The sequence below is a fragment of the Suricata suricatta genome, chromosome 9 (assembly GCF_006229205.1).
Source record: "Suricata suricatta isolate VVHF042 chromosome 9, meerkat_22Aug2017_6uvM2_HiC, whole genome shotgun sequence".
Classification (NCBI taxonomy): Eukaryota; Metazoa; Chordata; class Mammalia; order Carnivora; family Herpestidae; genus Suricata; species Suricata suricatta.
The window spans coordinates 34857507-34870466 of record NC_043708.1 but is presented as its reverse complement, the minus strand read 5'-3'; the positions used below and the strand labels follow the sequence as shown (position 1 = coordinate 34870466).

The window sequence follows — 12960 nt, the reverse complement described above, 5'->3', positions numbered from 1 at the left end:
GGAAGGCTTCCTGGGGCAGGCAGAGTCCCCATGGCTGCTTGGGATGGGAGGTTGGGTGATGGGCCAATGTCACAAGGGGCCTTGGGTGTGTCCCCTACCCTTCTGCTGTTCATTTTGTAGCAATAGTGGGTGCAAGCTAGTAAGGTGGGGGTTATAAGATGATGCTGTTTGTGGGGAGATAATCTTTGCCTTAAAAGGACAGTTTATGTATTACTGTAATTAAAATTTATATTTATTTAGAGAGAGATTGAGAGAAAAAAAGAGAATGTGTGCATGCGTGTATACACACACAAGCAATGGAGGAGCAGAGAGAGAGGGAGAGAGAATTCCAGGCAGGCTCCATGCTGTCAGTGTGGAGCCCGACTTGAAGCTTGATCTCATGAACCATGTGATAAAATGACCTGAGCCAAAATCAAGAATCAGATGCTTACCTGACTGAACCACCCAAGCGTCCCTCTATAACTAAAATTTAAAAGCGTCTTATCACAGGAGAATTTGGAGGCATCAGAGGGAAAACTTAAACCCTTAAACACCACCCCACGCCCCAAATCTCCTTTTCTGAGCAGTTTCACAACAGGTTCAAGAGACAGACCACAGCCATGGCCCAAACTAAAGGAAAAGAACACAATTCATGGTTTCTCTCTGCATCCCCCACATTTTCAAGATACAGATACACATTCTCTGTGTCCCTCCCTTATTCTCTTATTCTGCTTGCATAATTTCGCCTTACCACTTTGAATAGCATCTATAGTTAATCCCCCGTGTGATCTACCTTATGTGGATGCTGATTATGTGATTTCCATTTTTCTGCATTGTGATATTTCTGCATTGGATATCTCTACATAAACTACTTTGTCCATTTGGGCTATTTACTTAGGGCCTATTGCCCAGAAAGTATTTACCTAGAAGCCATGGATAGTTCTCTAGCTCTTGTTATGTATTGCCTGATTGTTTTCCAAAAAGGTGAAACCATTTTCTATCACCATCAGCAGTAAGCATACCTAGCTCTGTTAGTTTGATTTTTTTTGATAGTTGTATAACAAGCTTACAGCAATCTTATTTGATTTTGAATATCTTTCATGACTGTGGAGTCTGGGCTCTTTTTCTGTATAAAATAATTTATTGCCTGTTATATTAATTATTAAAATGAATTATTGCCTCATCTAGTTTTAACCATTTATCAAGTGGAAACTGGGTTTGTGTATCATTGATGTTTCATATAGCAAGGATTGGCTGTTTTTCTAGTTTGTTGCTTTCCTTTTGATGTTTATGTGTTTACACATTATGAAAATGTTAAGAATTTTTGTTTATTTGAACATTTCTATCTTGGTTTTTTTAATTTAAAAAAATGTTTTAAATATTTATTTTTGAGGGAGAGAGTGGAGGAGGGGCAGAGAGTGAGGGAGACAGAGGATCCGAAGCAGGCTCCGTGCTGAGAGCAGAGAGTCTGATGTGGGGCCTGAACCCATAGACCTGAGCTGAAGTTGGACGCATGACCAACTGAGACACCCAGGCGCATCTCTACCTGTTTCTGATGCTATTCAAAAGTCATACAAGTTCATCATCAGCTTTACAGTCTGTTATTCATTTGCTTATAAAATTTCTTTTTCTAAACATTAATTTCTTCTGTTTGCAAATTGTCACTTCAAATTGAGAAAACTAGAATTTGCGGTTTATATTAGTCAGCTCCAGCTGCCATAACAAGTTACCCCAGACTGAATGCCTGAAGCATCAGAAATTTCTTTTCTCAGAGTTCTGAATCCTGGACGTCCAAAATCAGGAGGCCAGCCCTGTCGAGCTGTGGTGAGGCCCTTCTCCTGACTTTCAGACAGCTGCCTTGTTGGAAAGAGAAAGCGCGAGTCTCTCCTCCTTTTCTTTTTTTAAAGGTTTATTTACTTTTGAGAGAGAGAGAGAGCACGCTCAAGCAGGGGAGGTTACAGCGAGAGAGGGTCAGGATTGGAAACCAGAAACGGGCCCCATGCCGATAGCAGAGAGCCCAGAGAGCCCGATGGGGCGCTTGATCTCCAAGACCTGAGCCGAAGTCAGATGCTTAACCAACTGAGCCACCCAGGTGCCACCTCTTTTTTTGAAAGGACATTAATCCCATCGTGGGGCTCCACCCTCATGATGTCGTCTGAACCTAATTATTAAGACTACTCCAAATGTTATCACAATAAAGGTTGTTAACGCTTCACCATATGAATTTGGGGGTGCGGCTGGTGGTTACAAACCTTCAGTCCACAACAAAGTTTAAAAAAACACCTCTAAAAAATAATTGAATTGCCAACATTTAATGTTTTGTCTTTAAAAGCCCATATGCAGTGCAGACTAATTTTGAGATGAAGAAAATCCAGGGGCACCTGGGTAGCTCAGTCGGTTAAGTCTCCGACTTCGGCTCAGATCATGATCTCACGTTCGTGGGTTCAAGCCCGCGTCGGGCTCTGTGCTGACAGCTAGCTCAGAGCCTGGAGCCTGCTTCAGATTCTGTGTCTCCTTCTCTCTCTGCCCCTTCCCCTCTCATGCTCTCTCTCTCTCTGTATCAAAAATAAATAAAACATTAAAAAAAAGAAAATCCAAACTGTAACAATATCATAATTAGAGCTTTTATCATATCTTTTAATTCTCTGGATATAGAACCTACACTTAAATTATTATACTTGTTTTTAAAGATAAATTCTCTCTCTCTTTTTTAAATGTTTAATTTTGAGAGAGATTGAGAATGCAAGCAAGGGAAGGGCAGAGAGAGAGGGAGACACAGAATCTGAAGCAGGCTCCCCGGCTCCGAGCTGTCAGCACAGAGCCTGACGCAGGGCTGGAACTCACAAACTGAAAGGTCATGACCTGAGCTGAACTCAGAGGCTTAACTGACTGAGACGCCCAGGCGCCCCAAGTTATGATACTTGTAATAGTACATTTTTATTACACTGTAATTTTTATACAAACATTAAAAGAACGCATTATGTTTGAAGATAATGCTTGCCTCAGTTTAGTAAGAGCTAATCTCCAGGAGGTGCTGGTCTTTTTGCAACACCACCTGCTTTTCTCCTGCCTGCCAGATAGCAGTTTGGAGAGAAGAAACGGTTCATTCAGAGTTTACCACCCACCATTCACATAACAGATTCCATACAGGTCACAGAGCCAAACAAAGGACACCGAGGAAAACAGATTACAGCATGTTTTGCCAGTAAACGTTGCTAATTGGCCATTGGTGTTGATTATCTTCCAGTGGAGTCGATACTGTTCTTGGCTATTTTTATGTGGAAGATGAGGACAGTTTTTGCCAGTCGAGTGATTACCTGATTTTAACATATCATTATTTCACTTCCAATGGGAATAAGCTAATATTCTCATGAGAACATTCTCATGTGTATTTTCTGACTTTTTTCTCTAACATATGCACACTTAATACTGGACTAGGACATCTTACGCTATGTGTCTCTGGAGTTAAATTAAAGACTTCAGAAGAACCAGCAATTTGGGAGCTGTTAATTTGGTGCTTTCATGTTTCTTGAGAAGTAGGAGGACATGCCTTTCTGTTCTAAATACATCTGTAAAAGCCTGGTATCGAAAAAGATTTGGCACAATTTTGATGAACATATTCAGTAAAAGATCTCTGTGTTTTCCAGGATAGAGAAGAAAACCTGTCTCTCTGTGGCACATGCCATAGCATCAGATGTATTCTTTGGTGACGGCTCATTTGGGCTCCACCCCCATCTGTGCCCTAGGATTTCTACCTCCTCCCTGCTCCTGGCACCTGGTGGCTGACCGGAGAGGCTGGTGTGCCGATGAGCAAAGAGAGTAAGGGTTTCCTTAAAGTTCAGTCTATAAATCATCCTTCAGCCCCATTCCGTACTCCCCACCCCAAGGTTAAATGCAATAAGGCCTCTTTCTCTCCCCTGAATACTTTCCTTTTATATTTCTCTTCCTTTGGGCAGAGTAGCCCTTGACCTTCATTTAAACCTGATTTCACCCAGAGCAGCAGGGGGGGTGGGAACATAATATAAGTGCGAATCATAGCTTTTCTTCCTCCAGACCAGAACCCCATGGGCTTGGCCCTAGGCTTTTTTTTTTTCCAGGAGTGACTAAAACTATGATATACTTTCTTCATTTGAGCTTTTGGCTGAGAGTAGCAAGAAAGAATAAGAAGGCATAATAATAGGCCACTGGAAATCTCTGGGTTTATCACCAAGCTGGCTTTCCCCTCTTGCCTTTGTAGTGTGCCCTCACAGGTGAAATGTGCAGCATTTTTGCTGACTAGCTTGGTAGCGACTTGCCACATGTGGCTATGAGCCCTTGGAATGTAGCTGATCCATATTTAAAGGGGCCATAAATGTAAAATATCCACTATACCAAAAAGTTTAAAAATGGATAAAATATCTAAATCATTCTAAAATATTGATTATATTAAAATGATATTTGGGGGTTGGGTACAATAAATATATTATTAAAATTAATTTAACATGTTTCTTTTTACTGTGGCTAGCAGAAACTTTAAAATCACATTTGTGCAGGCACCTGGGTGGCTCAGTTGGTTGAGCATCTGACCTTTGATTTCAGCTCAGGTCATGATTCCAGGGTCATGGGATCAAGCCCTGTGTTGGGCTTCATGTTGAGTGTGGAACCTGCTAAGATTCTCTCTCTCTCTCTCTCTCTCTCTCTCTCTCTCTCTCTCTCTCTCTCCCTCCTTCTCCCCCTCTCTCCCTTCCTCCCTCTCTGCCCCTCCCTTGCTCATGCTTTCTCTCTCTTTCTCTCCCTCTCCCTCATAATAATCATAATGGCCCAAGCACAGGGGAATTATTTTTTTTAAGTTTATTTTTATTTATTTTTGAGAGAGAGAGCAAACAGGGAAGAGACAGAGAGGGAGATAGAATCCCAAGCCATCAGTGCAGAGCTTGATGCAGGGCTTGAACTCACAAACCATGAGATCATGACCTGAGATGAAATCAAGTGTTGCTTAACTGACTGAGCCACCAGGTGCCCAGTGCTTGCTCTCTCTCTCTCTCTCTCTCTCTCTCTCTCTTTCTCTCTCAAAAATCAAATAAATAAGCAAAAAAAAAGATTCTCTCTTCTCTCCCTCTGCCCTACTTGCACTCTCCATTTCTTAAAGAAAGAAGGAAAGAAAACCACACAGATTACATTTGTGGCTTGCATTATATTACTGTTGGGTTTTGCTATTATAAACCCTATTTCAGGGGCACTTGGGTGGCTCAGTTGTTAAGAGCCTGACTGTGGCTCAGGTCATAATCTCACAGTTCGTGAGTTCAAGACCTGCATTGGGCTCTGTGCTGATGGCTCAGAGCCTGGAGCCTGCTTCAGATTCTGTGTCTCCCTCTCTCTCTTCCCTTCCCTGCTCATGCTCTGTCTCTCTCTCTCTCTCCCCAAAATACATAAATGTTAAAAAAAAATATTTTAAACTCTATTTCTATTTGTGGAGGATTTGGAGTACTTAAATTTGTTATTTTTACTCAGAAAAATTTTAAATTTATAATCAGTTTATAATTGCTATGTACTTAATATAAAAATTATAAAATTAACTTGAAAAGGAAACTCAAAATTCACCAAGAGATGAATTTGCCGATTAAACTAGGAGGTTCCCAAATGTGCTCATTCTCTGCATTTCCTGGACTTGGTTCAGGTTCATATGGAAAGCTAAATCAGAATGATAAGAAGAAACCCATTACATTCTGTACTTGATTTCTACGGTGGAGGTTACATCAGTTTGCTTTGGGCTTTAAGGGAGAAAGAAGTCCCAGTTTTATGGCAACTTGAGGGGAAGGGGAACAGGTTCACGGTACCTTCCTCTTCTAATGTTTAAAAAGAGAAGAAGAGGAGAAAGTGTGTGTCTCCTGTGCAATTCCTCTGTCATTTCAAAGCCTCACTAAGACGGCGCTGGTTTGTGTTACACAAACGTTAACTGCACTCTCAGTCTCCTCCCAGAAGGCCAGCTGCCTTGGCTTTCCAGAAACTGAGTTTGGTGGGTTTGTGCCTCAGCCGGGCAGGTCTGCATGGTGTCTGTGATCAGCGGGAAGGTGCCCCGCGGACACTCCTGTCAGGTGGAGGCTGCAGGCTGAGGCCTGTCCTGAAAACTCGTGCTGGGCTGTGTAGTTTCATGTTTTTCATCAGCCAAATATTCTAAAGGAAAAGCTTGTTTTCCTAGCATTCTGGTTACAGGGATAGTCTGACAGGCCCAAGTTCTAGTACAGCCTCTGTCCCTAATTAAATATGTCTTTAGACTTCAGTCTCCTGAACCGTAACGTGGGACTAATAATGCTGACTACACCATAGGGATCTAATGAGGACGAAATATGAGAATATAAATGGCTTAGCATAGTGCTTGCCACCTAGTCTGTACTTAGTGCATGTTTCCTGTATTTATTGCCTTGGCCCCTTGCTGACGACTTGCACACAAGGAAGCCAGTGTAGGACCGAAGATGCTGTGGGAGGGAAGGGATCCACACCAGGAGAAGGTGAACCAGGTCTTCCGTGTTTCCCTCAAATGGAGGGCTAGTCTGGGCTCACACAGATCCTGTGGTCCCTGTGGGAAGGCTGGAGGTGCTGAGGGGTTTGGGTCTTCTTGCCCAGACCGCCGGAGTTCAGGACAGCTCTCTAAAGTCTGATAACAAGGGTTAATGCTTGGAGTCTATTGCTCCGCAAGCAAGAAGCAGAAGTGAAGCCAGAATCAGCCTTGGAGTGGCTGGCTCTAGCCTTGGCCCCCTTGGGTGATCACGTGACGGACTGTCCCGAGTCCCCCGCAGGCCATGCCTGCCCTCCTAGCGCGGGGAATCGGAATTAGAGTGGCCTTTGTTGGGGTGGGGCGAGTTCAGTAAGCGTGCCTATGCCAGTACAGAATGCTTAACATTGAATTTGTGTCACAAGGACTCCTGAGCAGATGTGTGCTTTTAAGAGATGAGGCTCAGCATTCGCACCGCATCCAGAAGGAAGAGCACACCACTGTCCCGGTCAACTGGACATTTGAAAAAATTTTTTTTTATCATTTTTTTTATTCTTTGTCTTTTTCTCCATTTTAGATTTACCCTCTAGTTCTTTATTTCCCTACCTACTAACACCCCATGTTACCTTCTTACCACCTTTCCACTCTCCTTACCCCCCAACAGTCACATCACCAAAAACTTTCATTTCCTGCTGTCTTGTTTATCCTGAATTTACATGGATTAACATTCGAAGGGTTTTGATCTGGATAACCTAAGAAGTTGAAGAAAAAGATTTTGGGATTCTCAATGCTTTTTGATAGCATTTATGTGGCTAAATAGCCCTAGGGCCACAGGTAATGATCCTCCGAAGAGGCCTTTTAAAGAGAGGGGCTTCGGGGGCCTGGGTGGCTCACTCAGTTAAGCGGCCAACTTCAGCTCAGGTCATGATCTCATGGTTCGTGAATTCGAACCCGCACGTCAGGCTCTTTGCTGACATCTTGGGGCCTGGAGCCTGCTTCAGATTCTGTGTCTCCTCTCTTGGCCCCTCCCTGGCTCACACTCTCTCTTTCTCAAAAATAAACATTTAAAAAATGTTTTTAATAATAAATAAAGATAGGGCTTGCCCAGATCACTGAAAGATTGAACTTACCTCTTAACCTATAATTGTGCTTTTTGTATTGCAGGGAGAAAATATCAGATACACAGAGAGACTGGAAATTCTTTGAGGTGAGTCACTTACATTTTGGGGCTTTTCTCTTTTTTCTTATAAAATTTTTTTTAATGTTTTATTTATTTTTGAGCCAGAGACAGAGCATGAGCAGAGGAAGGGCAGAGAGAGAGGGAGACACAGAATCCGAAGCAGGCTCCAGGCTCTGAGCTGTCAGCACAGAGCCCGACGCGGGGCTCGAACCCACAAACATAAGATCACGACCTTAACCTACTGAGCCACCCAGGCGCCCTGTGGACTTTTCTCTTTTATTTGAAACATGAAGTAGACCAAGGACCAATTGCCATGTGTCAGGCACTTATTTTTAGTGAATATCTTTTCTTAGAAGGCTGCTAACAAGCTATTTGTCATATCTTAAATTTTTGGTGTGATTTTCCTCCCGCAAAGGTGAGTACGTGTGTCATTTTCCACAGCTTTTCAGGAACATGCAGAAATTGGGTCGTCTGGGTTTGCGTCTGCTGAGCAATGTTACATAGACAAGTGAGACTTTTTACTAACGTAGCCGTGCACTGAGATTCTTGTCTGTTTTCTCTTGTAGTCCTTTTACACTTTCTGTACGTACGTAGCTTGGATTGTCTTCCGGCGTCAACACTTCACAGAGATTGAGGAAGAAATAGGAAGGCTCTTTCGTACCAGCGTGTTCAACACTCCTCGAAGGAAGCGTGAGGATGAAGAATTAGGAGGGGAAGATAAACGCCTGACTTTTGTGCAATTCAGGTCTGATATTTTGCTTTTCCAAAGTTCAAGACCATTTCTAGAAAACAGGATGATGTAACCCAAATGTCACCTCTCCCCACCCCAGGAGAATGATGGCAAGACGACCAGCAATTAAAAAAGCCATTAACATGCGCTCTCCAGTCATGTCTACTCTGCTGCCGTCTCTCAGAGAAAAAGCTCAGAATGTCTTTGAGAAAAAGTATCGTCAGGTAGACGTCAAACTCCCGGTGCAGATGCAAGAGCACATGGAAAGTCTGGACTCGACGCTCATGCCAAAGTAAGTGGTCCAGTGGGGAGAAAGGAGAGCCCTGCGGCGTGTGCTGGGTCGGGCTGGGAGGGCCAAGGGTTAGACGCAGTGCCAAGGCCACAGGCTGGAAACAAGACGAACGCACCGCCTTCCTACCCACCCCTCCCCTGTCTACCTGTCTCCTTTCCGAAGCAGCCATCAGTTACACCAGACTAGAAAACATGCTAGAAAGTTATGCTAGACTTCAAATAGTTCTTATTTGGCGGAGGGAGTAGCAACCTCTATAAGCTGAGGTTTCTCCATGAGAACGATGTTCTCTGGTAAGTGTGAGGAAGGCCATTACAAAATCGTACTGTAGGCTATTTTTGGACCCCTATTTAAAATCACAGTGGATAGGGTGCCTGGGTGGCTCAGCTGAGCCGCTCACTTCGGCTCAGCTCATGATCTCATGGTTGGTGAGTTCGAGCCCTGCATCGGGCTCTGTGCTGACAGCTCAGAGCCTGGAGCCTCCTTCAGAGTCTGTGTCTCCTCTCTGGCCCTCCCCTGCTCACGCTCTGTCTCTCAAAAATCAATAAACATTAAAAAAATTTTTTTTAATAAAATAAAATCACAGTGGTAGTTCATGGAAACAGGGAAAACTTCTAAGTGTGTGTTTGTGTGTGTAATGGCATGTGTGTACGTTTGTGTAGCTTACACACAAGCACAGCCATACACCTTATTCTTTGGCCACACTGCTTCAGCTATACCAATAATTCTTTTCACAGAGTTGGCATCTTGGGGGAGCCTCGACGTCTGTTCAACCCCCATACCCTTCTCCCCCTTGAACCGGAAGAAAACACAAGAGTGTCTGGGGCACATTCTTCCCTGATAAAAAGAAATAACATAAAGATCCAGGATACACGGACTTAGTCAGGAGAAGATTGTCCTCTGAAACGACATCCCCTAACTAATCTGGTACATTCCATTTCTGTAAGTAAGTCCCGGTAGTTGAAGTAAACCACTTTGATTTAATCACTTTATATAGGACTAATATTTATTGTTATCACACTTTTTTAAATTGTTCAAATTAATTTTGTCACAAGTTCAACAATGGAGTATTAAAGAATTCCAGAAAACTCTTGAAAAGCTTACTTCCCTGTATTTACTGATGTGCTTTGTTATTTAGTTATTTCCATGGCTTTTATGTGACTATTTAGAGTAATGTATTAGGACATCCAACCGGCGTTCTAGTAGACTAGTGAAGAGACATTCTGCTTAGGGGCACCTGGGCGGGTCAGTTTGTTGAGCCTCCGACTTCAGCTCAGGCCATGATCTCGCAATTCGTGAGTTCAAACCCCACACTGGGCTTGCTGCTGTCAGCACAGAGCCCGCTTCGGCTCCTCTGTCTCCCTCTCTCTCTGCCCCTCCTCTGCTAGTGCTCTCTCAAAAATAAATAAAACATTAAAAAAATAAAAGAAACATTCTGTTTATTTGTTTCTGAGTTCATTTTTACTTTTTGAGAGAGTACCTTTGGTACATTTGAAAATGAAATTTTATAAAGGAAATAAAGTGTTTTTAAAATTAAATCCCTTTCTATGGCTGTATTATTTTTGGCATTGAGAAAAGCGTATCTTATTCATTTAAAGCTTTTAGCATATACATTTCATTCATTCTTTCATTTACCCATTTAACAACAAATATGTATTAAGCCTCTGCCCTAGGTGCGTCTTGATGGCTCAGTTGGTTAAGTGTCTGATTTTGGCTCAGGTCATGATCTCACAGGTTGTGGGCTCAAGCCCCGCATCAGGCTCTCTGCCGACAGGTTGGAGCCTGGAGTCTGCTTCTGATTCTTTGTCTCCTTCTCTCTGCCCCTTCCCTGCTCACCCTGTCTCTCTCTGTCTCTCAAAAATAAATAAACATTATAAAAAAAAAAAAGCATCTGCTCCCTCCAAAGCCTTGTGGTGGGTTATGTGGGGAAAAGGGATCATCAAGACAGAGACCATATGCTCAGGGCTGTATAGTAGAGAAGATAAATAAAACACACACCTGCTCACGAGACACTTTGAAATGTGTGAGAGACCATAAAGGAGGTAAAGCCCCAGAGCCCTAAGAGAACCCAGCAGGAGAGCAGTCACTTCTAGCCGGCATTTGGTTTTGCGGGGACTGGGTGGCTAACGGGGACTTCTAGTCAAGGAAGAACGTGTGTGAAGACAGATGAACAAGTGTGCCCCATGGGTGCGAAAGGCTAGGGCACGGCTGAGCAGAACTCCGGGCAGCCCAGTGTTCACTAGGGAGTGAGTCGGATGTTATCTGGCAGGCGACGGTAGGAATCACTCAGGAAGCCACTCCGCTGTGTGGAATACAGAGCTGCTGGTTCTATATTATTGTTTTAAAGTCCTGTAGGAGTTTAATCTGCTAAAACAACTGGATTGAATGAACCTTTCTGTGTCACAAGATTTATCCTCCAGCTTCAAAATCCTCCGGCGGCGCCTGGGTGGCTCAGTTGGTTAAGTGTCCGACTCTAAATCTCAGCTCGGGTCATGATCTCTCAGGTTCATGAGATTGAGTCCCGCATTAGGCTCTGTGCTGACAGCATGGAGCCTGCTTGGGATTCTCTCTCTTTTTCTCTCTGCCCCTCCTCCACTTGCACATGCTCTCTGTCTCAAAATAAATATTTTTAAAAACCCTCCTGTTAGCCTTTAGCTAAAAATGCATTTCACAGAGAAAACTGAACACCTTCCCCAGATTTAATGTCAAGAGCAGAGGCCCATCAGCCCCAGCCTAAGGCTAACGTGGGGTGGCTTCAACATACCCTCTGTCTTCACGCTTTTATTCTTTACTATCCAGGTCAATTCTGGTGACAACTCCCATTAAAACCGCAAGGTTTTTATCAAAATCGTGGGCTATGAAGTAACCTTTGTTGGACTTTTAATGTATGTAGAGAAATTGGTTATAATACACTCTGTCATAACAAATTTCTATCTAGAATATGTTGACATGGTTTTATTTTGGGGGATTTAAAAAAAATATTTAAAATGATTAAAAACTTTTTTAAATGTTCATTTTTGAGAGAGAGAGAGAAAGAGTGTGAGCAGGAGGGAAGGGGGGGCAAGAGAGAGAGACACAGAATCCAAAGCAGACTCCAAGCTCTGAACTGTCAGCAGAGATCCTGACGCAGGGCTTGAACTCACGAACTGCATGATCATGTCCTGAGCTGAAGTCAGACGCTTAACTGACTGAGCCACCTACGTGCCCCTAGTTTTTGTTATTTTAAAATACAATCTAGGAATTGTGAGACTTTTTATAACTCTCTTTCCTAGGGTACTCGGCTTTTCTCTACCTCCTTTCTGAAACTGCAAGGCTTTGGTGTACTTCATTGATCAATTCCTTCATTTGTTTACTCATTTTTTCAGTCCAGAATTGGTATATCTCCACTCATGCTGGGCACCCTGGTGGGTGCTCGGAATTCAGTGTGGAAACAGTAGAGCCAGCTCTAACTTGGAGCCAGCAAGTCTTGGGGAGACACAGACAGAAAGCAGATACTCAGAAATTGAACTAATCAAGTGAGGATGAAGAATGTATAAGAGAAAAAAGAATGCCAATAACCAGAGACTTGCTGGATTGTGAGAAATGGACAGGGGAAGGGGAAGTCATCCCTGAGGAAGTGAGACTTGAAGGCATGTGGGATCAGAGCAGTGGGAAGTGAGGAGGGGAGTAGTCCTAACTATTAGTTACCTATTGCTGTGAAACAAATCACTCCAAAACGCAGTGGCTTAAAATAATAACATTTATTGTTTCACAGTTTCTGTGGGTCAGGGATCTGGATTTTCCATATAAGACCTCTGTTATGTTGAGATATGTTCCCACTAGACCTACTTTGCAGAGGGCTTTTTTCATGAATGGATGTTGTACTTTGTCAAATACTTTTTCTTTATCTATTGGAATGATCATATGGTTTTTATTTTCTCTGTTATTGATGTGATGTATCACATCGATTGATTTATGAATACTGACCACCTTTGCAACCCAGGAATAAATATCACTCGATTGTGATACATGATTTTTTTAATGTATTGTTGGATTTTGCTTGCTAGTATTTTGTTGAGGATTTATGCATCTATGTTCATTAGGGGTATTGGCCTGTAGTTCTCTCTTTGGTGTGTGTAGTGTCTTTATCTGATTTTGTTATCAGGGTAATGTGAGCCTCATAGAATGAATTTGGAAGTTTTCCTTCTTTTTGTATTTTTTAGAATAGTTTGAGAAGAATAGATATTAAGTCTACACATGTTTGGTAGAATTTGACTGTGAAGCCATCTGATCTTGGACCTTTGTTGGGAGATTGTTGAAAACTGGTTCAA

At 42.8% G+C, this 12960-nt stretch overlaps 1 protein-coding gene across 1 annotated transcript in view; it reads left to right on the top strand.

Annotated features, from left to right (window-relative positions):
- PPP1R36 (protein phosphatase 1 regulatory subunit 36) overlaps nt 1-9753 on the top strand; it is a 31838-nt gene extending 22085 nt beyond the window's left edge. The window contains exons 8-11 of the mRNA XM_029951673.1: nt 7616-7658; nt 8198-8376; nt 8462-8653; nt 9388-9753. Of these exons, the coding sequence (XP_029807533.1) occupies nt 7616-7658; nt 8198-8376; nt 8462-8653; nt 9388-9532 (559 nt within the window). The 3' untranslated portion in view covers nt 9533-9753. The remainder of the gene's footprint in view (nt 1-7615; nt 7659-8197; nt 8377-8461; nt 8654-9387) is intronic.
- Nucleotides 9754-12960: the final 3207 nt, after the last annotated feature.